General features: G+C 43.0%; 1 protein-coding gene across 1 annotated transcript; it reads left to right on the forward strand.

Moving 5' to 3' along the window:
* Nucleotides 1-295: 295 nt before the first annotated feature.
* Nucleotides 296-20,017, forward strand: LOC119383187 (phosphatidylserine synthase). The gene is made up of 13 exons (XM_037651222.2): nt 296-567; nt 3,630-3,721; nt 5,021-5,065; nt 6,469-6,590; nt 6,819-6,977; nt 8,160-8,311; nt 8,791-8,850; nt 9,495-9,576; nt 9,704-9,816; nt 10,634-10,699; nt 11,148-11,247; nt 15,768-15,827; nt 16,801-20,017. Exons 1-13 carry the CDS (start codon nt 398-400, stop codon nt 16,975-16,977), a joined length of 1,398 nt encoding a protein of 465 aa, XP_037507150.1. The 5' UTR covers nt 296-397; the 3' UTR covers nt 16,978-20,017.
* The last annotated feature ends 814 nt before the right edge of the window (nt 20,018-20,831 follow it).

Raw genomic sequence — 20,831 nt, forward strand, 5'->3', positions numbered from 1 at the left:
ACGGATTGCGCAAAGTTTAACGCCCACAACCGCCTGCACAATTACAAAGAGCGCCAATGCCTTTTTTAAGCTTGCTTAGAAGCACGTTAGTTGCTTGTATTTTAAAATCTCTGCGTTTCATTTTCGAACCTTGCTCGGCCTTTCTCTGCTGCGTACGTCGAGAGGAGTATGCTGCACATCTCTCCTCTCCCTCCTCCAGTCTCGGGCATGGCGTGAGTCGATTCAGCGTTCACCAATTCGGTCTGATAGGTTTTTTTTTATCTTGCATCATGGCATAGAGTAATATAAAAAAGGTATCATGGCGTGTTCTGCTGTAAAGCTGCGTAGTCACGATTGAGCCCGCTACCGTTAAGTTCATCTTGGAGACGTACTACTACCTGTGGGATGAACATTCACAATGACCACATCGAAAGGTGTTGTCGCAAAGGCTAGTCAGAAGCCCGACTCCTTCGGCTCTATCAACGAGCGAACGGTGGACGATATATCCTTGGATTTCTTCTACAAACCTCACACAATTACGCTGCTAACAGTGTCTATCGTTGTGCTGTTGTACTTCGCCTTCACACGGTGAGTTCTTTCTTACCATCTTTCTTGCAGGGGAGCGCGACTACAGCGTGTTGCGTATCTTTGAGTCGGCGAGCAACGTGATCGCGAACGCGCGTTCTTTTGCGGCAACTGTGAGCTCTTGCAGATGTTGCCAAAAACGCATCGTTTCGCCTCTGGCTCTGTCGTTAGGCGGTACTCTTCCAGGCAGCTAAGGGTTGCGACTTCGTGAACGGCGCTAACCTGTATTTCCATTGAAGGAACTGGAGAGCAAGAAACCTTGCTCTCCGTAGCAGCAGAGACGTAAAAAAAAAAAAAAAAAAAAAAAAAAACTATAAAGCTTGCCTTGTAAGCATTTCAAAGCGCTCAATTGACAGGGCGCGCTGCTTATCTAAAAAAAAAAAAAAATCGAAGGCAGCGCGCATAGGCGCATCACTTGATCGAATTACCTCGCTTCTAAGTACATTCACCGTCTAATGAGGTCAGCTGCTATCACACTTCATTTCTCGTACTCTGATTAAATAGACCCCAAGGTCCATCCGTGTCAGGAGAGAGAAAAAAAAATCGGAAAGGGATCATTAAAATAAGAAAAGACCTTAGCGGCTATGGCGGCGTTCGTATTCAAGAAGACGCCGCACGCAGAAGGTCAGAGGTTGTGAAAATCGGTCTCGAGCTTCTTCGAAAGCTAAACAACGTGCAAGAGTAGTAACGTGGGGGAATGTGCATAGGATTCTTCTCGCGATACACCAAATTACCAGTTAAGCAAATTTAGTAGCCAGCATCGGCACCACTGAGGCGTGCAGTAGCTTTGGGATGGAAATCAGTGACTCGACACTGATCTGTTAAGCTTGGTTACGTGTGGCATAACAGAAAAGAATCGGGAAGCTTGTATGTTCTAACACGGAAGAGGAATGTTGCTTGCGAGTCTAGTTGGCAACAGCCTTGAAAACAAGTAACAGTAATGTGTCTACACTCCATTCCTTTTCCTACCTGCTTGCACTGTTTCATCATTTCAGACACTTTAAGCTGTTCAATGTATTTGAATGTGTGAGCTACCGGCACTCCATTCTGGATTTGCCAGTGGTTCATGTTCTACTAACATTTTGTTGTGTATATTTGACTCCTGCCATCATACACTGTCAGTACCGTACCAAAATATTTAGGCTGCTTCATCTTGCAAACTGCTTACTGCAGTTATGATGCTTAATCCCCAGTAGTTGTATCAGCTGTATTCATTGGACGTGACTGTTCATTCATTTATTCAGTTAAAAAAGCTTCATACAATTTGCTTGCTATTTACTTCAGTTACTCGCACTGCACTCAAGCATGGCATCGTGTACCTTGAACAGTGCTGTAAGGCAATCTGCTTACATCACAAAGTGCGGAGAGTATAACAGTGCTTACTGTGCATGAAACTCATGAGCATGCACTCCGCAGCACAGCTAAAAGCCACAGATACACCATGGATCTATGCGCTTGTGCATGCACAGTTTCATGCTGTGTCAAGCACATAGATGCAGAAAGCACTGTTCACTAAAGTTTCTACAATGCTGCATCGGCGATATCTAGACCTCAATTTTAGCACAGAGGAATGGGCAGCTATGTAAGTAATGATATAATACCAAACCAGCAGCAAGCCATTCCCCATGTCAAGCAATATAAGTACCGCAGTGTAAACATTTGTTAGCCATTTGTAAACTTTGAAATACATTTGTAAGCATCCACCAAGATAACGTAAGAATAAAAGCAGAGTGAAGTGTGGCAATAACGAAACACAATAAATATGAGGCAGTGCGTAGAACTTGGAAAGGAACAACGATACTAGTGTTAACATTTGTAAATGCAGTCCCATGCTTGAAATCTAGGTGTAGGTTGGAAGTTAGCCAAGGTGCAGCAGGCTGATGGGCAATAGGGGCCCACAGAACAGCCACAGATTATGAGGCAGTGCAAGGGTATACGGGTCTGGCTTCGTTTGAACCGAGAGAAGCGCTGAGCAAAATTAGGTTTGTAGGAAAACTTGCTTATGTGGATGAAAAGAAACAGGTAGCCAGAATGCAGAAATGCCCACGCCTAAAGGGTGTGGACACGGAATGGAGGAAAAGATCAAGGAAGTTGGCAACTAAGTACAGAATAATTGAAGCTAAATAGAGAGCGAGGTGACATAAACAGGAAAGTTGAAGAAACAGGGACGGCAAATTGGATATACAAATGATGCAAGAAATACCATGGAGGTTTGCACAAATGTGCCAGAAATTAAACCTGAAAATAAGTCTGTACAATAACACAAGGGGTACCCGCAGCTTGCTATTTGAAGACTCTGCTAGCTGCTCGAGGGCAAAAAACATGCCATAGCAAATATGTGCAACAGGATGAGGCATGTGTCTGCTGCAACAGAAGGAAATTGCTGAGAACATAGTAATATAATGCCAGAATATTTGCCCAGCAAGAGCTGTGAAAGGCATTCACCTCTTAGAGGTCAGCGACTGAGATAAGAAAGAGAGTGATAGAGCTGCAGTTCTTGCAGGTGTTGGTAACATTACAGTATAGAAATAGCGACTTGTATAAAGAAAGGAAAAGAATTGGAGATAGGTAGCCAGAATGCTAGGCTGCAGTGGATTAAATAATACCTCTTTATAGCAAACCGGCTAAGCGGCTATTTGTCACCACCCTATTTCGCAGGGTATGCTAGTGAAGACTAAGAATCAGTGATGTATAATACAGGAGCCTGGGAGAAGTAGGCACTTCATTTCAGTCGATGGTCTTACTGAGGCAGTTTCTAATGTAATTTTATTTATTTATTTTTGCTGATGCCTCCAACACTGCCTAATTGCTGTTACTCCTGCCAGCACTTTTCTGCGCTTCAAAAGTGCTGACAGAACAAGTATTTAGTAAGAACCATATAAATTTTCTTTTAGACATTGTTCCTTGTAAGGGCCAACAGTGTGCCATTACAGAGCAACTCTTCTTCTGTTGAGATGTGGTGGTATGTTTCTTGGCCTACCATTTTTTTCCCTCTCTCTTGGTGTTGTAGCAAAGAGATGTGAAATTGAAGCACTTTTCTTGTCTTTTTGTTTTATGCTTTGCAGAGATGATGCAAATCTGGAACAGAATATGTGGAGTGGCATATGCTGCGTAGCATTTTTCTTTCTCATCATCAGCGTGCTCGCCTTCCCAAATGGTAAGGGTGGCCGATAAACTTGGGAGAGCTTTTGGAGCTAGCTCAGTGGGCATCGTTGATAATTTATAGTCTTACAGCGGGACCCCTATGGTTGCTTAAGCCTCGGTGAAACAAAACTCGGCAGAAGATGGTCAACAGATATCTTTGATAAGCATGGCAAAAGTGTTGTCGATTTTTATGCGTATTTTTTATGCTAAATAGTTGCTACCCTAACATTGTAACTCCTATCACATGCTCTGTGATCAGTTATATGAATTTCTTGCTCTACTTTTACTCCTTGTGTAATTAATCAGTTCGCAAAACTTTCCAATAAAGGAATTCAGCTGTTCATTGGCACATTATAACACATACGTTCTTGCATTATTTAGTTGTTAGCTGTGCAATTGTCTCGCTTGTATGAGCATTTGGTACAGTTTTTACGCTTTTACTTATCAAAATCATGCTTGGCATAGCATGGATGATAAAATAATTTACTTAATTACATGTGATAACTGCTGTGCGTGAATGTTGTGTATGCTTACGTCACATCTCGCAAGTGATTAGGATCATGCTTTGTGTAATTATTATTGGGGAAAATGTTTTGGTTAGCAATTTTCTCTTTTTTTTCTTCGTCATTATTATTATCATCATTATTCATCATTATTATTATCATTTTCTTTATCATTATTAAACATGCAACACTTGACACAATATGCAAGGAAAAGGGGGGGGGGGGGTATTATGACAAGTGTTGGCCCAGGGATCTGTGCTGAGAGTACAGAATATCCGCATATAGCTTTGTGCAAACTAAAAGCTGCAATAATTGAACTTTTACCTCTTGCCACACTATGTTTTGCTACTTTTATGAAAGCAATAGCTTTACATAGCCACTTCTCCTTGTTTCCATGAGTTAGCGGATGGTGATCTAACATGTTAGAGCATAACACGAGTGGGGAGGAAAGGAGTGAATAAGTATGGTTTCTGGAGGGTTCCGTTGTGTGAAGTTCAGTACAGAGTGGAGAAGAAAGCATATGCATAGAAGAGTGTGGGAGCTCTTGATAAAGTGGTTTAAATGACGACGTCACATACATGAAATGAACAAAACAGCAGTGTGACATGGATAAGTACCAGGCTGCTTTTACAGATGGGAACTGCAGCAGTGTAAGCACAGAGCTGTTGCTGGCTGTGAAAGAAGAATTGATTTTTTCTGCAATTGTGTTTCTAGTATTCACTGCTTGTGAAAATATATGTTGCGTGTTCACACCTTAAAAAAGAATGTGTGCAACATTAATTATAAGATGTCCTTGCTTTTTTCTTCAGGGCCCTTCACACGACCACACCCGGCTGTGTGGAGGATAGTATTTGGTAAGCCACTTTGATTTTAGCCACTGTTTTTTAACACGAAAGTGTTTTATGCCGGGGTCCACCAAGAATTCAGTGACATATTTCCGTCACGGAAATGACGTGGAAGAAATTTACACGATCAGACAGCAAAGAAAAATAGTTCCGTCAACGGGCATCGAACCTACGACCGCTCGGTCCGGAACAACAGATGCCAGGCACGCTACCCACTGCGCCACGGTTACAGACTATAGAGGCTTTACAAACACTTCTTTTATATCTACCATTCTCTCGGTCAACAGGGTGGTGTTGCCCTCTCGGAGCGGGAAAGCAAAGTAATTCGTCATTACTGTGGCCTCCGCTATCAGCACCTGCAACGCGTTACACGTCCGTCCCATTCGGCGCGTTCTCAATAAAAGTTCAATTTTGTCAATGCCTTAACACACCACGAGGTGGCGAACTTACCCAAGTGTCGTAAAAGTGTCGGCCTCACTGATAGCATTACGTTAATCAAAACCAAAAATAGCTCTGTGACACGCGCCTGCCTCACCTGGCTGTAACACCGCATTCTCCGCTCACGCGCTCGCCCCGAGAAAAATCGCGGCCGGGCTACCGGGGTGGCACGACGCATTTTGCGCTTCGCTCTAGTCCGGCCGTGGTGTTCAATCACATTTTAACATGCTGCCGGATGGCGACCAAGTTCTGCGTCCAATATGCGATGCTCTTCTGGCTATCACACCTCGTTCTCTGACTAGGCATTCACCGCTAACTACTACAGCTACCACAAGGGTTTGTTTAATCATTTAGCATGGACGTTAGTCGTCGGGATGGAGATGTACCACTAATCTCAAGGTGGGTACATCTATGTTAAACGGTGCTATAGCTGCCAGACATCAGCATAGCTCGTGCAAGCTTTCTGATATCAATGTACAGTAAACATTCAGTTACTTCTGTAAGGGCACGCTTTACTTTCGTGTTATTCCAATTCCTATGACGGAGGGATCGAACATGTTTTTTTTGTTTTCTGTTAGTATTCATTTTCTTAAACTGGGCAGGTCGTGTGAGCATAGAACTAATATCCAGTCTCTTGTCATAACGGTAACAGAATCAGTTTGAAGGAAAGGGAAGTTGAAAGCAGCAGGGAAACTGAGGATGAGAGTTCAACCCCTTGTCCCTGAAACATTTACAGTCTGCATGTATAGGTGTACATATATACACATACAAATAGGCAGGGAGAGAGGGTCAACCCCCCCCCCCCCCCCTCCCTTCTGCATTGAAATAAAATCTAGGCTACGTATACATCCCTGTAAGGATCGAAAGACTTCTATGGCTAGGCTGCCTTGCAGTAATGTCCTGCGTGCTGACCCAGCAGAGTTGCAGTGAGCCATGTTTGAATTGTTCATGTTAACCCTCTTCATCTTTTGCAGGCCTAAGTGTGCTCTACCTTATGGCTCTACTATTCCTGCTTTTCCAAAACTACACCACAATCAAGAATGTCATGTACTGGTTCTACCCGAAGCTGCAAAACTTCTCGATAGACTTGGAAAAGGTGGGTTAGCAGTACTACTGGTCTATGTGAGTTTATATAATTTGATGTTCAAATGCGTCAGTGTTTGGGCACCACTTTGTTGGGGGAATTTGCGTGGTGGTTGACTGGGGCTTGGTTGTAGTCAGACTCATTTGTCCATCGTGTAAATTTGGTGCTGAAACATAAACGCTTTCATTTGTCGGGCAGCAGTGGCCTCACTTGTTTTTCTGTGTTTTACCTCGTGTCTAGGAGTATGGTGTCAACTGCTCCGACATTACGCTGGAGAAGTTGTGGGCCCACATGGATGTGTTTGCCTTTGGACACTTCTTTGGCTGGGCCATGAAGGCTATGCTGGTGCGGCATTACGGCATTTGCTGGACGATAAGTGTCACTTGGGAGATCACTGAGGTAAAAGCTACCGGCAGTTTTTGCGCTCTCTTGCCTACATATTTTTACTTTCGATTAATGCTTAGAAGAACAAGCCTCTTGACTGAATACCCTCAGTACCAAATGTTTCATAAGAGTGCGAAGTACACACAACTCTCATGGCTGAACTGCTGGCTAAGTGCTGAAATCGCGCATAGCCTACAGGTGGTCTTTACGTGGACTTTAAGAGGTGAATGTTGTTTGGCTTTAAAAGCAGCATCTTAAATTTGAGTGGAAATTTGTGACACATGCTCTTTGTGCATGAGCACCACTGCTAAATACTTGCAAAACTTTAAGGACATTCTAGTTATATGTCACATAGTGCTTATAGAAATAGTTGAATGCTGCTATTTGACACTTAGCAGTTGGGACACCTGGGTAGTTTATGGGCACTAAACCATGTCAGTTATTTTGTATGTGCAAGCGTAAATGCCCCATTTGTCGAATTGCTTCCGTGGAGTGTGTCCCCACAAGTAGCGCCGCCTAGAGGCAAAGCGGAGAAGGAGAAAGACGAAGCTTCGCAAAAGAGGTGCTTGTGAGCCAAAAACAACAATGCAGGTAGGCGAAGAAATCATTCAGCTACTAATTACAATAACTACCACGGTGTCTGGTTGCACAAGCAAACATGAATACATCTCACTTGATGAACATTTGATTACCCAATGATGGGGTCAAGGGGTAGTGGGTCAACCCCTTTCATGCGCAAGTGTAAATGCCTCTTGTGTCAACTCACTTCCAATCACTTTAAAGCTATCCTGGTTTAATGACAGGCAATGCACAAGGGGATATAGTACCAATTTGCTTGCATGTCACCCACTTTCATGAAGTGAAATGTCGCTGTAACTTTTCTGTAATGCAGCAATCGTTTAGTGTTCGAAAGTTGAGAACAGGTTTATGTCTTTAACGTACGTATGAAAATGAACAGACACCTTTCCGAAGTTTTAGCATTCAAAAACTTGACACACTAGACCACTTTTTTTATGCCATGCCTTGAGTGGTTTGAGCTTAGCTTCAGTGGCTGGCATTTGATTTAGAATGGAAGAACGTCTATTTGTTGACACTTTAGTGCCTTTTAAACAAAATCCATAGCAACCAGGTACGTTGCACTGTGGGGTTAAACTGTATGCGTTGCTTAAAACCGTTGCTTTTGTTTTTGGTTGACAGATGGCTTTCGCGCACCTGCTGCCCAACTTCAAGGAGTGCTGGTGGGATGCCATTGTGCTGGATGTGCTTCTGTGCAACGGTTTGGGCATCTGGTTTGGCATGCGCATCTGTGAGAAGCTTGAGATGCGCAGCTACAAGTGGGAAAGCATCAAGTGAGTCGCTGAGTGCAGTGCTTTCTTGCTGTTTTTCTTTTCTGCACCTTGTGTAAGCACACTCCATCATAGCGAAAGCATTGGGCTGCAAGTCTTCTGTGTTGAGGATTCGTGCTATGTGTAAAGTGTCCAGCCAGAAGAGTGTTAAATTTAGTTGAAGTTTGCAACGGCACAAATATTAAAGTAAAATCGGCCAGAAGCTTTGATCCAGCATGTGAGCAGTGTTGCACAAGTAGCAAAATGAGCATACTCGTCCTAACTTTTATGTAACCATGGTACTTTATTTTTATGTGGGCATTTTCTACGAGTGACCTGTGTTGTATATCTACTGCCCGTGTAGCTGGTATTCTAGTTGCTCTGTTCATTGCTTTATAATTTTCCTTTTGCTACTGCATATCTGCTTTTATTAAACAATGTTGTTAAAGAGACATCACGTACATCTTTATGCTTAACGCTACTTATGTTTTTTTTTATTGCAGAGACATCCAAACGACAACGGGAAAGATTCGAAGAGCACTGCTGCAGTTTACTCCTGCAAGGTTTGTGTCTAGCTAAACAAGCACCGTATACGTGTTCCTTTTATTATCATGCATATGCTCATGAAAAATCAAGTCACTGTAGAAAAGAATGATTGTTGCTCTCAGTTATGCATCCTTCATTTATTTAAAAAAAAAAACCTTGCTATCCTGCAATTTAGTGAACGAAACATGATAGGTGCTCCGAGCGGCCTACTTATGTCAAATCCTCACTTTGTTGTTTCCCACTTGCCTGTAATGCTACGGTAAGATTGCACCATCAATTACTGGAACAGGTCCTTTGTACAGCCTACCGTGAATAAGTCCTATTATCGCTGTGTAAATAACTTGCATTGTTGTACAATTGCACAACTCCATTATAGTAGCGCATAATTATCCCGCCACTTAGTTTTCACTGGAAGCTAGCACCACTTTTGCTCTTTTTCAATGTGCAATTGCGATGCTAGACACTTTTTGAGCGCCATTCAAAATAACTGGTGTATAGCAAAATGCATCCAAATTAACGAGAGTTTGATGCCATTAAATGAAGTGTACACTTGCTGGGACCAAAAGGAGAGTTCGAACTGTAAAATTTTTTTAATAATGACGTACTACTATCGTAGTACACTGCATTGAGTGCTGTCCCATGTTCCTAAATCATTGTGCAGCTGGACACATGTACGGTGGATGGACCCTGCCTGCACCTACATGCGATTCCTGGCCGTCACGGAGCTAGTCATTTTCTGGCAGGTGCGTCCTTTTTTTTTCTTTTTCATTGTTTACCGAAAAATGTGTTTCTGTCCCCTTCATGTCTGCACTTGTGTTAATGATGTCAGCAACGGGAACTAAGATCTTTAATTGTAATTCATGATTGCAGGTAACAGAGTTGAACACATTCTTCTTGAAGCACATTTTCGAGGTGCCCCCGGACCACCCACTCAGTGTTGCAAGGTTAATGCTCATCGGCATCATTGTAGCTCCGACACTGAGGTCTGCACCACATTTTTTCCTTGCATGCGTCTTTTTTTTTTTTTTTTACATGTGTCTACAGTGTACAGTTTCGTGCTCCGAGACCTGTATAATTTATCAGCCTAAGTTTTTGACAGGTTGAGGAGAATTTGTCATTTTGATCAAACGTAAACCTTTTAGCCATTGCAGTCTTGAATGGTCGTTATATGCTGCAAACTGTGATAGTTCACCTTCGTACGGATTTCAGTGATCACTTGTGGTTTTCTTTGAATGCACACTGTTGCTCTGTCAGCTTGGCATGTGCTTCGTTTGCCTTTAATGTGCATAGGTGTGACTGGCATTGTAGATGGAGTTCATCAGTGTTTGCCAGTTTGCAAATATATGGTATAAAATTTTTGCACCAAATAACCATGTTTTTATATTTTCACTACGGAAAAATACGAAGCATTGCGAAAAATGAGGGTACACGGAGCAGCCTTAACGATTTAAACTTTTCAGCAGCATTGCCATGCCAGTGGTGTCTGATAATTTGAGCAAGGGACCCTACAGCATACAGAATCCCACCTGCCATTATGTGATAGCTTTATGGGGCATTTTAAGTAGGTGTGGAAAATCGGTTTCTCAGAAATTGTGTTTTCAGTCTTTTAACATTAATGCAAACATGGTGATATGTATTGGCTTCACCATTATTGGTGCCCCACACCGTTCTTATGTCGTGTTTGTAACTTGCGTTACACACGAAGCATTCAAGCGTATGCCGCTCTGTAAAATTTCCCAGGCTTTGCTTGAGTGCTCAAGCCAATATTTTTCTAAACTTCAGTGTTTGATGTACTTGCAGGCAGTACTACAGCTACGTGACGGACACAAGGTGCCGACGAGTGGGAACACAATGCTGGGTATTTGGGTGAGTAGCTGTTACATTTGCTATGGTATTGTCAACTACCTGCGGCCGGTGTGCATACCTTCAGTGCACCTAGGTGATATAGTAGCCCTCTGGTGCTCAGATACTATTGGCAATATGCTTTGATGATACGCAAACCATGTGCTTTTCTTCATATTCTGTCGGTGAGGAAGATGCTGGGGCTACTTTCAGTGAACGAAACTTGTTGTTGCCCCATACTTGACTAGCAGAGATTGTGACACCTATGTGAGGTTCGCTGATATATGAAATCAATCAGAAATGGCATAAATACCAAGGCATTCGGATGCTAGATAGTTGGGCTAGCTTGTATTTAAGTTTGCATTGACGTTATGTACTGCATTTTCAAGGTGGAATTGAATTTTGTGCCTAGCAATATAGGAGATGTACTGTGGTGCTGCTGTTTATTCTGGTAATCTCGCAATCTTTTCAGTGCGATCATGCTAACGGAGGCCATAATCTGCATAAAGTTTGGATTGGAGCTTTTTGCTCAAACACAGATAGTGAACATTCTCCTCTGGGTGTTTCTTCAGGTGAGCTTATTGGTTGTTGCTATACTTGTAACAGTTTCAGGTACATAGAAAGTCACTGGCATTATACTTTCAAGTCTTGTAGACAGGATTGCTTGGTTGTGGTTTTCACTCTTTTTGTGTAAGAAACAGCAAACGTTTGGGATTTCGGCATGGGACCATTGAAAAGTATGGCACATTCACTCACTATTTACATTTCACTGTTCAGTGTCTCTGATGGGGAGTTTTCCCTAGACGCAGCCGTGTATAGAGTGCACTGAATATGATGTGCCATATGGTATGTCAGATTGTGTCCTCGCAAGTGTTTGCCGTCAGGTTGAAAATACTTACTTGCTTTCATTCAAATGCCTGTAGAATATTGCCTGACTGACACTTTTTGCTGTGCTGTAGTGTCCAGGTGATGATCCAGTTATCACTTGGACCATGTTGCTCATTTACACTATGCACATGACATTGATGAAATATGATGCGTGCATCTTACGATATCGCATACAGTATGCATTTTCATGCTATACCAGCCTTTTCTTTCACCCCTTTTGTGTGTTTGTTAGGGCAATGACATTCAAAAGCGCACACAGTGGCAATAGTTTGAAACTGTGTGTACTGAAAAACTAAAAAGAGTGGCACATTTTCACATCTTTGGCAGCTTCTCTAGATTTTGTGGGTGCAGTGTGGTGTTTTATAGTGCACACTGCACCATCATTTATGCCCTGCGCCTGTGTATGCTTGTTTTATTGTAATTTCCCAAACTGGGTTTTATTTGTATCCTTTTTAAGCCACCTGACGTACTGAAATGTGTGAGTATGGTTTGTTGCACATAGAATGCAAAAATGACTTGCACTGATACACTGGTGAGAGAGCACATCATGTTGAGAACTAGGATTCCTGTAAGAATACTAGAGGGTAACTTGAGGTAATTAGAGGGTGCTTGATTTTGATTTGGCCAGACAAGCTTCAGGCTTATTTGTCTTTTAATTAGGGGTGTGCGAATATTCGAAATTTCGAATATTTTTCGAATAGTGTTTGCTATTAGATTCGATTCGCACTGGAATTTTACTATTCGAACTTCCCAAAGACAAATACATTCAACGTCCGACTGAAAGTGACCCCTTCAGATTTTCAGTGTGCTTCACCTCATTACACTCTCGTATTGCGGCAAAGCTGCCTTTCAAGCTCCGCTACGGTCGCAAATGTATCAACTCAAGAAAATGCTGGTTCCAACATGGAGATGAAAGATGTGGCAGAGGTGGGGGCTCAATTAATGCTGTTTTGGACCTTAAATTTGGGCAGGAAGTCCAAGAACTCAGACGCCAAAGCTTTTTAGAATCCAAAATTTCAGATGTTATTATATACTGATGTCTACGAGGCAGATTTGGAACTTCGGACTTGAAGAGAGCACACCCTTGTCTGTCACATCAGTTGGGCTTCCACAGAAGTTGAAAGAGGAGGAGAGGCTGAGGAAATGGCATCTTTGCCTACCACGTGTAAAGTGTTGTCGCCAACACTTTGGTTGCACCAAATCATGTACATAAATACAATTTGGCCTCTACATTGCGCTTCAACCTAGCAAAAAGAAACTTTCATGTTGCTACCTCATAAGAATATGCTTAGGAATACTCTCCAACTTTTTTTTTCTGCAATTTTGCTTCGAAATATTCGAAAAATATTCGATTTGATTCGCACTCACACTTCAATATTCGAATTCGCTTCGCATCCAAAATTTTGCTATTTGCACAGCTCTACTTTTAATTGCTGCGTTGAATAACACTGAGAAAGCAGTGCTGCGAATTGGGAGAAATATGCAGATACCCATCCTGAGACACACCTTGTCAGCATGTTTTGCAATGCAGTTTTCCAACATGCAAAGTCACAAACTTGCAATATTCTCTTTTACCTTTACCATTAGCAACAGGACTTTTAACTTGCGTAAACCTGCAAAAGTACACCCAACACAACAGAAGCTTGCGGGACGCAAAATGTTCAAGAAAGCTATATTTTCGCTTTGTCTGGGAACATGACCTTGATAATAAACGTTCCAGGCTGTAGTTGGTATTGCAACCTATACAGTCAGCACCTAGACTAGAAGCATTACACACTAATAGAGCAGAAAATCATATTTGTTGCGGAGCCAACGTCCCGTAAACTTTTGCTGTTGAGTGTATATGTGAACTTTTTTTTTTTTTTTTACAATATGCTGCTACTTGACACAAATAACCTTGTAGAGGTTTTTTGTTTAACCAACAGAAAAGCTATGTTTTCTTTTTATTGCCCCCTCATTTACTGCTGCCAGTCATTTGCTCAGTTGAACATGTCGGCTAACAGTACTGACCAAAATTAGTTGTAGCTATTGAAGCTGCACACGATCAAGTAAAGCACTTTCGTACTTCAGAGACACAAGATATGTAAATGGTGCCATTGAAACAGTCTAGTTCTAGCAATTAATAAATTTTGATTGACACATCGCTTCTATCATGTGCCAAGACGAAGTGCCATGACACTGCAGTCACATCTTTGTTCATGTAATTTAGGGCAGTGTGCTGAAACTAACGTGGGGTTGGAAAGAAAGACATGTTGCGCACATTGTCCCCCTTTTTAGCGTGTATTATGCTACTGCTTTCTGTTGTAGACAGTTTGTGAACTACAGTGAAACCTCGTTAATACGTACCTGCCGGGAACGCGGCATAACTACGCACTAAACGGTAGTACGCATTAAACACCAAGTACAAATATGCATCTCCTACCGTACGCCATCGCAGCCAGCAAAGAAATAGAGTGCCACAGCAAATATTGCCTAAAGTACCCACTGCAAAGCCTGTTCTTTCTTTATGCCAAAGTGGAGAAAAGATCCTGGCACTCTCGCACGACCGCACGATAACGCGCAGTGGCGACTCCAAAGAGCATTTCGAAACTATTGTAGGGTCCGCGATACGCGGTCAACGCAGTGACCGACATAGCGACAGAAAGGACAGTGTCTGCTTTCCACGATATATGTGTGTGCGTCTAACCGCGATCTGCCACTAAACGAAAACTGACACAGTTCCAGTGAAACGCGGCACGGCCGCGTGGAGCTGATCGTCTCCCGGCTAATTGCGTGCAGCGCGTCGCCTACTCGGCTCACACCATCACTACCGGGCCGCTTGCTGTGCCGCACGTGCGCATTTGTCGTGGAAATGTTGTTCGTACCCACTTCGCTCCAGATCGTGCACAGATGCGGCGAGTAGCTTGTTCAGTTAACGCAGCGATGACGAGCTTCATGCAAGCGATGCGCACTCCGCGACGCTCTAGCGGTCCTGGCAGCCGACGGAGGCGCGTTGTGTGGTCGCCTAATAAAAGCATGCAGTATGGTCACAACCGCGCTACTCTTGCTGTACCATACACGTGCTTTAGTGTGATAGCGTCAATGCAGCGAGGTTTCTTGGCCCCTGCGACCCGCAACGCTAACTACGCAACAGCGATCTGCTTTCGTTTCTACAAAGCGGTGCGTGCCTGATGACGGCTTAGTAGCGTTTGCTGTCAGACTAGTTGATACATCGCTGAAGTTCTTCGTCCCTGTCCGAACATTTGCGCCATCAATTCAACTTCAGCCTTGAAGACAGCCCCGCACGACGAGGCTGCAGCTGCAGCGATCGGCGGCCCAGCGCGTTCAGGTTGTCGCCTAATAAAAGCATGCAGTAGGCTTAAGAAGTAGCGCTGCGCCTCATGCGTGCCCGAGCAGATAGCTGAAGACAGGTGTTGTGATAAGGTTGTCGGCAATAAGTCATGCCGGCGCGTTCGTCGGTCATGCCGCCACCTTGCCTTCGTTCTTTCCCGATGCTTACCCGCAAAGGCATCGCCGCAATCGCTCGGAAGTCGAAATTGGTGATCGAACGATCTGCGCGCACTTCTCAAAAAGACGGAAGACCTTTCGCGGCACATTGTAGCGTCGGGAAGTTGAGCGGCGCAGTAAAATTTTATGGCACAGAAAGTTATCGCGGTACGCAGGGTACACACTAACCGGTAGGCATAGGGCAAACCACTACGGCTTAAGCGGTCAACGAATGCATTGGGCTCTATGGGACTCGGTCGGGGATTCGTCACAACTACGTTTTAACCGTTAGTACGTTTAAAGTGGGTACGTATTAACGAGGTTTTACTGTAGCTAGGATGTGAATTTCCTTGCACAGGAAAGGGTTGGCTTTGCTACGCAGTGACTTTACGTGCAGTGAAGTCCGCTTGCAGTGTGCGAGTGTAAGAACAGTGGCCAAAGTGATGTTTCAAATAAATGAAGTGCACTTTTTTTCAATCAACAGCATTGTCTCTAAAAGTACTGTTGTTGTTTTTCTGGGGAAAAAAATAACTAATAAAAACATTTCTGTGTTCGAAAGACAAATGGTAAAATTTGGTTGACATAGCGGCAGTAGTTCATAACTCTGAGTGTGACACTGTGGGCACATCCAGCAAGAAAGCTTTCAGAAGTCATGCTGTAGATATGACAAGCTTAGCAGTGATTTTGGAACTGTGCAATGTCTTTTTTTTTTTTCCAGTTTGTTATGAGCGTTGCTTGCGTCTATGGATGTGTTCTTTACGCACACTATCGAGGAAAGGTAAGCCAAAAATTCTGATGCATTTTTTACGTAACGATGTGCTCATGAAAATGGTCAGCTTTTTAAAATTATGTTTAGACACGCATATGAATGCCTCCCATGGTGGAGTAAAACATTGCCAAGAAATGACTTAGCTATGGCATATCTGGTTACGCCGTCTTACATCTTTGGCACCAAGAAAAGCGTGCTGAGTTGCCTTGGTTACTGCATAGTGACTCATGACAAGAAGCTGTGCTTTCCAACATCCATGCTGAGGTTAGTATTGGAAGCAATAGTGCGGGCACCGCTGAGGCTTGCGTTAGGTGATTAACCCATAAGCATTGCTTGTTGTTGTTTGAAGTGGTATCCAGTATGAATGGACGTTGCTGCAAACAGAAGTGGACCATGACTTTGCACTGTAATGTAACGATGCACTGCTTCACTGGTGCCTAGACGTTTACCACTTGCAGTACACTGTACGTGTGGAATATCTACTACATGTAACCAGTAGCTATATATTTTTTTTTTCGCCAAGAAAATGTTAGTAGTGTAGTTTCAAGTATCGTTAGCTTGCTGGTTCGATTTCCTGTTGCAGCCGCTTTTTTGTTTTGTGACAGTGAGAATGCTTGAACAGTGTTATTTCACCGTTAAATGATTGCGTGGGTTGTGCCAAAATATTTTTGGCCCATGAAGCTTTAGGTAGCATTATTAGTTACGAAGGAAATGTTTCACTTGTAACAGGCATGATTGACTGCCATTCATTGTGTGCAACCAGCTAGCTTAAACGTGGTATACAATGTGTCACTAGCACATTGTATATCTTTGTTTTAATAACAGCAAATTATCAGGTTCTATAAGCATTGCCGAGGTGATGTGGCGTTCCACCACTGCTGCACATAGTAACTGTGGTCACTTAACTCTAACTGTGATGTACAGCCTGTGCCTTATAAATTGGTCGTGGCACTCTAACCGGTGAATTTACTCCTTTCATTAGTACCACGACGGTGAAGAGGTTGCGGCAATGGACACTTTCACACAGCCATGTGACAGCAGTTCTACTGATGCAACAACACCCGCGCCCGCGGCCGGCGATGGCGTGTTCAAACCAGCATTGCCCAGTGAACACACCGTGCAACGACGCAGGCAAAAGCACGTAAATGGATCCCTGTAAAGCCAGTGACCTCTGAATGGCCAGCCTGACATTGCCTTTCATGGCACTTGTCCTTTTATAACCAAAGAGAATGCGCACCCAACGCACACTGCTGAGACAGCTGATCAGCAAGACTCGTTTGAACTGCTCAACTCGACCTCAGACACTGTGCTTGAGAACTGCGACGGTTATAGGCTTTATTTTTTCCTGTTGAGACAGATGTGCTTGCAGTAGGTGTGGGAAGCGACTGTTAAGGTGGCAAGAACTGGAGTGGACCAGTGTGTGGGTAGTGGATATGACCATGCCCACTCAAGTAGAAAAGTAAGGAAGTCTAAGCCTTCTCTAAATGGGCTAAAGAGGCAAAAAGCATGAAAGTGTTCTCATCGCACTTTAGCAAAACAAGAGCATGTTGTATGGCAGCCCTGTAATATAGCATCGTAACGATGAGTCAAGCTAGAGAAGCTTTACCCATGTAGAATAGTCGTCTTATCTTTTTGTTATTGTTGCACTTTTACAGTTTTTGCACGCAGGAGAGTGAACATTTCTACTATCTTTGCTCTCCGTGTACAGTTTGAACTTCTACATATTCGTCAGTCACCATAAAGTGATCGACATTGGCAATGTAGAAAATGTGTGTTCAGGTGTGTTGTTGCTAGATCATTTGTGATTAGCGTAATCATCAAAGTGCGTTTTCTGCTTGTGGTGTAGTGGAGCACATATCACATGCTGTGTGGTAGTGCACCTTGGAGAAGGAAGGAAACATCCAGAAATGGTGACATTCCATTGAGGATATCAGTTGCATTTGGGGTGGAAAGAGGAGAGAAGTCATAGGAGCTGCATAAACAAACTCTTTTTAGAAACTGAAACTAGCTGACCTGCTTGGATGTGATGTATATTCTTAGGTAAGCTGCTCACTCAGATGAACCACTTTGCTGAATATACCTTCAACACCTCACATACGCTACGAAGTGGCATTCTTCACCAAGCCCCCCCCGTGAGCTTTCTCGCTAAACGAAGTTATCATGTTTTGATTGACTGCAGTTAAGCTAAATGGGATTTTAGCTGCCTGGTTTCACTCGTGGAATGTTACTCTATGGCAAAGGATTCTGTCGATTAGCATAAACACACTTATTCGAAGGTATATATACCTATACTTATAGAAAAACAAGCAACACACAAAAATAAACAATAGTGGATTCTCCAGTTGGTGTTTTGCTGCTCTGAAGTCGAACCTGGTTCCTGAACCATGAAACCCTAACAAGAACTCTCTCTCTCCAGAAAAAAAGCAATTGTAGAAAACATACAATACAGCTTGGTTGAGATAACTGGCACCGGGGCAGGGCTCGATGTTCATTGAAGTACCATGAAGTTGTCAGTCAGGAAATGGTTCACTACAAATAGCTTGCCGAGAGATGGCAAATCTGTGATTTTGGGACACTTTATGGCACGAACATGCCCAAGTTCCCAGAGACCTGTGCCAAAGCTTGGTATTTCTGGTATTTCTTTTAATTACATGTTACTTGAAATGGGTCGTAGTAGCATGCAGACCTTAACAAGCAACCTTATATCCTGGATGGCTGTGATTTAGTAACATCAGCTTTAGTAATCAAGTAATTTAACTTTTCTGAAATGTGAAACAGATTTCAAGTGAATATGTGCAGGCTTCTCATATTGCCAGATTAAGAAAACAGTGTGCGCACCACTCTAAGTAAATTCTGAACAGCAAGTTGAACCACATACAAAGGCCCACTGAAATAGGTATAGGCGAAGTAGTGCATACAAATAATGATTTCAACATACCGCGCAAGAAGAAATGTTGTGAGATAAGATGGGTGTGTGGTTGTGCTGCTTTTAATATTGTCTCGTGGATGTTGTTTCAAGACCGCTGTCAGTAATGATTTACACACAATTTTGCATGACATGGCTTTGTTTGTAGCTTATGTATGGGTCTACCGTTGCCCCATATGTTTTTCTTTGGAACACAGGTGTCCTTGTAGATAAAGAAAATGAAAAAAAAAAAGAACAATTCAGTGCCATTTTTCAAATCGTTTGGTGTACTGATTATGACGGGAACATGGAATGTTCACAAGTAGGTTTTTGTGCGTGCTATTGCTTTAAAAAGGAGGTTCCGAGCTTGAAATGGCTTGTAGGGCTCCTTTACAAAATGGAGCTCGGTTGCGACTTGCCCCTGATGTCCACAGAAGCTCTAACATGCAACCGATCTTGAGAATTAGGAATGTGCTCAAGTTCCCACCTTGTTTCTTATATTTCTGTTCCACCTCTGTGGTCAGTACCTTGGCAAAGCAGCAGTCCCATTTGAATTTCAAGACAGGTTTCTGCACACAGAATTCACCCTACAAAGAAGTCGACTGAGAAATAACAAAGCTTCGCTGCCATGCCTGTGCTTTCCTCCTGTTAATTCTTGTCATGTAAGAGTTCTGGCTTTGAGCACAGACTTGCCAGCAGAAATCAGTTGTCCATTTACACACATGTGCAGCTTGTTTGCTGAAAATTCTTGCTCCCATGCCACATCATCGCCGGGGTGGTATGTCGCTTTTGAAAATGTTGCAAAACGTGTTGATATTTGGCATCAGTGACTAAATACATAATCAGATGTGGTAAATTTCACTTGCTAGAATATGAGGAAGCGCTACAGGTACCCTGATGTAGCACTGACTGCCTGCTAAAATACTTTTGTTGTGTTTGCGTCATTACCACTTGGTGTCTCAGTATAGCTGCTCTGGCCGTGATAACACCTCGTTGGTCAACTCATGCGCACACTGTCACTTGCGATATGCTTGTCATGAAACCTTTACATTTTTTAGTTTCGCAGAATAATTTATGCCTGGTCAGATCTAATAGTGTCTTTCATATTTTAAAGAGCTGAACAGCAGTGCCGCTCTCTAGAATCTATGTGGAGTTCTCAAAGAATCTGACCGCTGTTCATGCTTTTAACACTAGTTTTGTTCGTTTCTTTCGTCATTTGAATGTTTAAGAAAGGAAAATGATGCAGGCTTTTTCTTTTTAAAAAAGAACAAATAAAGAAAAGTTATTTATCTGCTGTGGAGTATGTTGTTGCCAATTGGGTTCACTGCCAATTTGGTACACATTATTGCTTTGACTAGGATGATGGGATACCACATGTGATGTTTTAATGCGTAACATTTGCGCTATCACACCAAAAAAGTAATAGTTCAGTTCGGGTTCAATACACACTATTTTGCTCCAATTCAGTTCCAGTTCAAAGAAATAGTTCACAAACCAGTTTGGCACAATAATCTTTACCTTTGACACATTGCACAGTGCTCTTGACTTAAAGGGCCCCTGAACCACCTCCAATATTTTTTTTTAACAATTGAAGTAAATGTGTGCATCAAGTTCAGAGTGCTGTCACGATCAGCAGCGCCAAACAAAGCAGCGCTACGCGCCACGAAATAAAAATATGCATACTTCTCTCTCGGCCTTGCAGTATTCGCAGAGTTGGTTGTGACGTCACCAGTAGAATCTGGTCATGTCAGCAGCAGAAAGAACCTGTTTGCCTGAAGCTACGCACACTCCCTGCTTATCCTCCTCGCACGGCAATGAGGAACACTCGGCTAGGCGAGACGAGCCAGCGAACGCTTCGAAGTGTAGTGAAGGAAAGAGTGAAACAAGAGAGGGCCGCGTTTCGATTATCAAACAAGTGCAACTTCGTTATTATGACATTCTAAAAAATGGTCGCACCTACGTGTTCATTGTGGACTTGTGCACAACTACAACACCGCGACCTCTGGGTAGTTTGGGGCCCTTTAACTAAGGTGAAATATTCCAGGCAGCATTGTTCAATGTGGCTGTGCTTGTAAGTTCATGAGGACTTGCATTTTGTAACTCTGTTG

This window comes from Rhipicephalus sanguineus, chromosome 2 (genome assembly GCF_013339695.2).
Source record: "Rhipicephalus sanguineus isolate Rsan-2018 chromosome 2, BIME_Rsan_1.4, whole genome shotgun sequence".
Classification (NCBI taxonomy): domain Eukaryota; kingdom Metazoa; phylum Arthropoda; class Arachnida; order Ixodida; family Ixodidae; genus Rhipicephalus; species Rhipicephalus sanguineus.

Excerpts from the sequence above, each read along its gene's own strand:
- LOC119383187 (XM_037651222.2), top strand. The coding sequence starts at position 398 with ATGACCACATCGAAAGGTGTTGTCGCAAAGGCTAGTCAGAAGCCCGAC. Across the intron at positions 3,722-5,020 it reads CGTGCTCGCCTTCCCAAATG|GGCCCTTCACACGACCACAC; the intron begins GTAAGGGTGGCC and ends TTTTTTCTTCAG. Across the intron at positions 10,700-11,147 it reads ACACAATGCTGGGTATTTGG|TGCGATCATGCTAACGGAGG; the intron begins GTGAGTAGCTGT and ends CAATCTTTTCAG.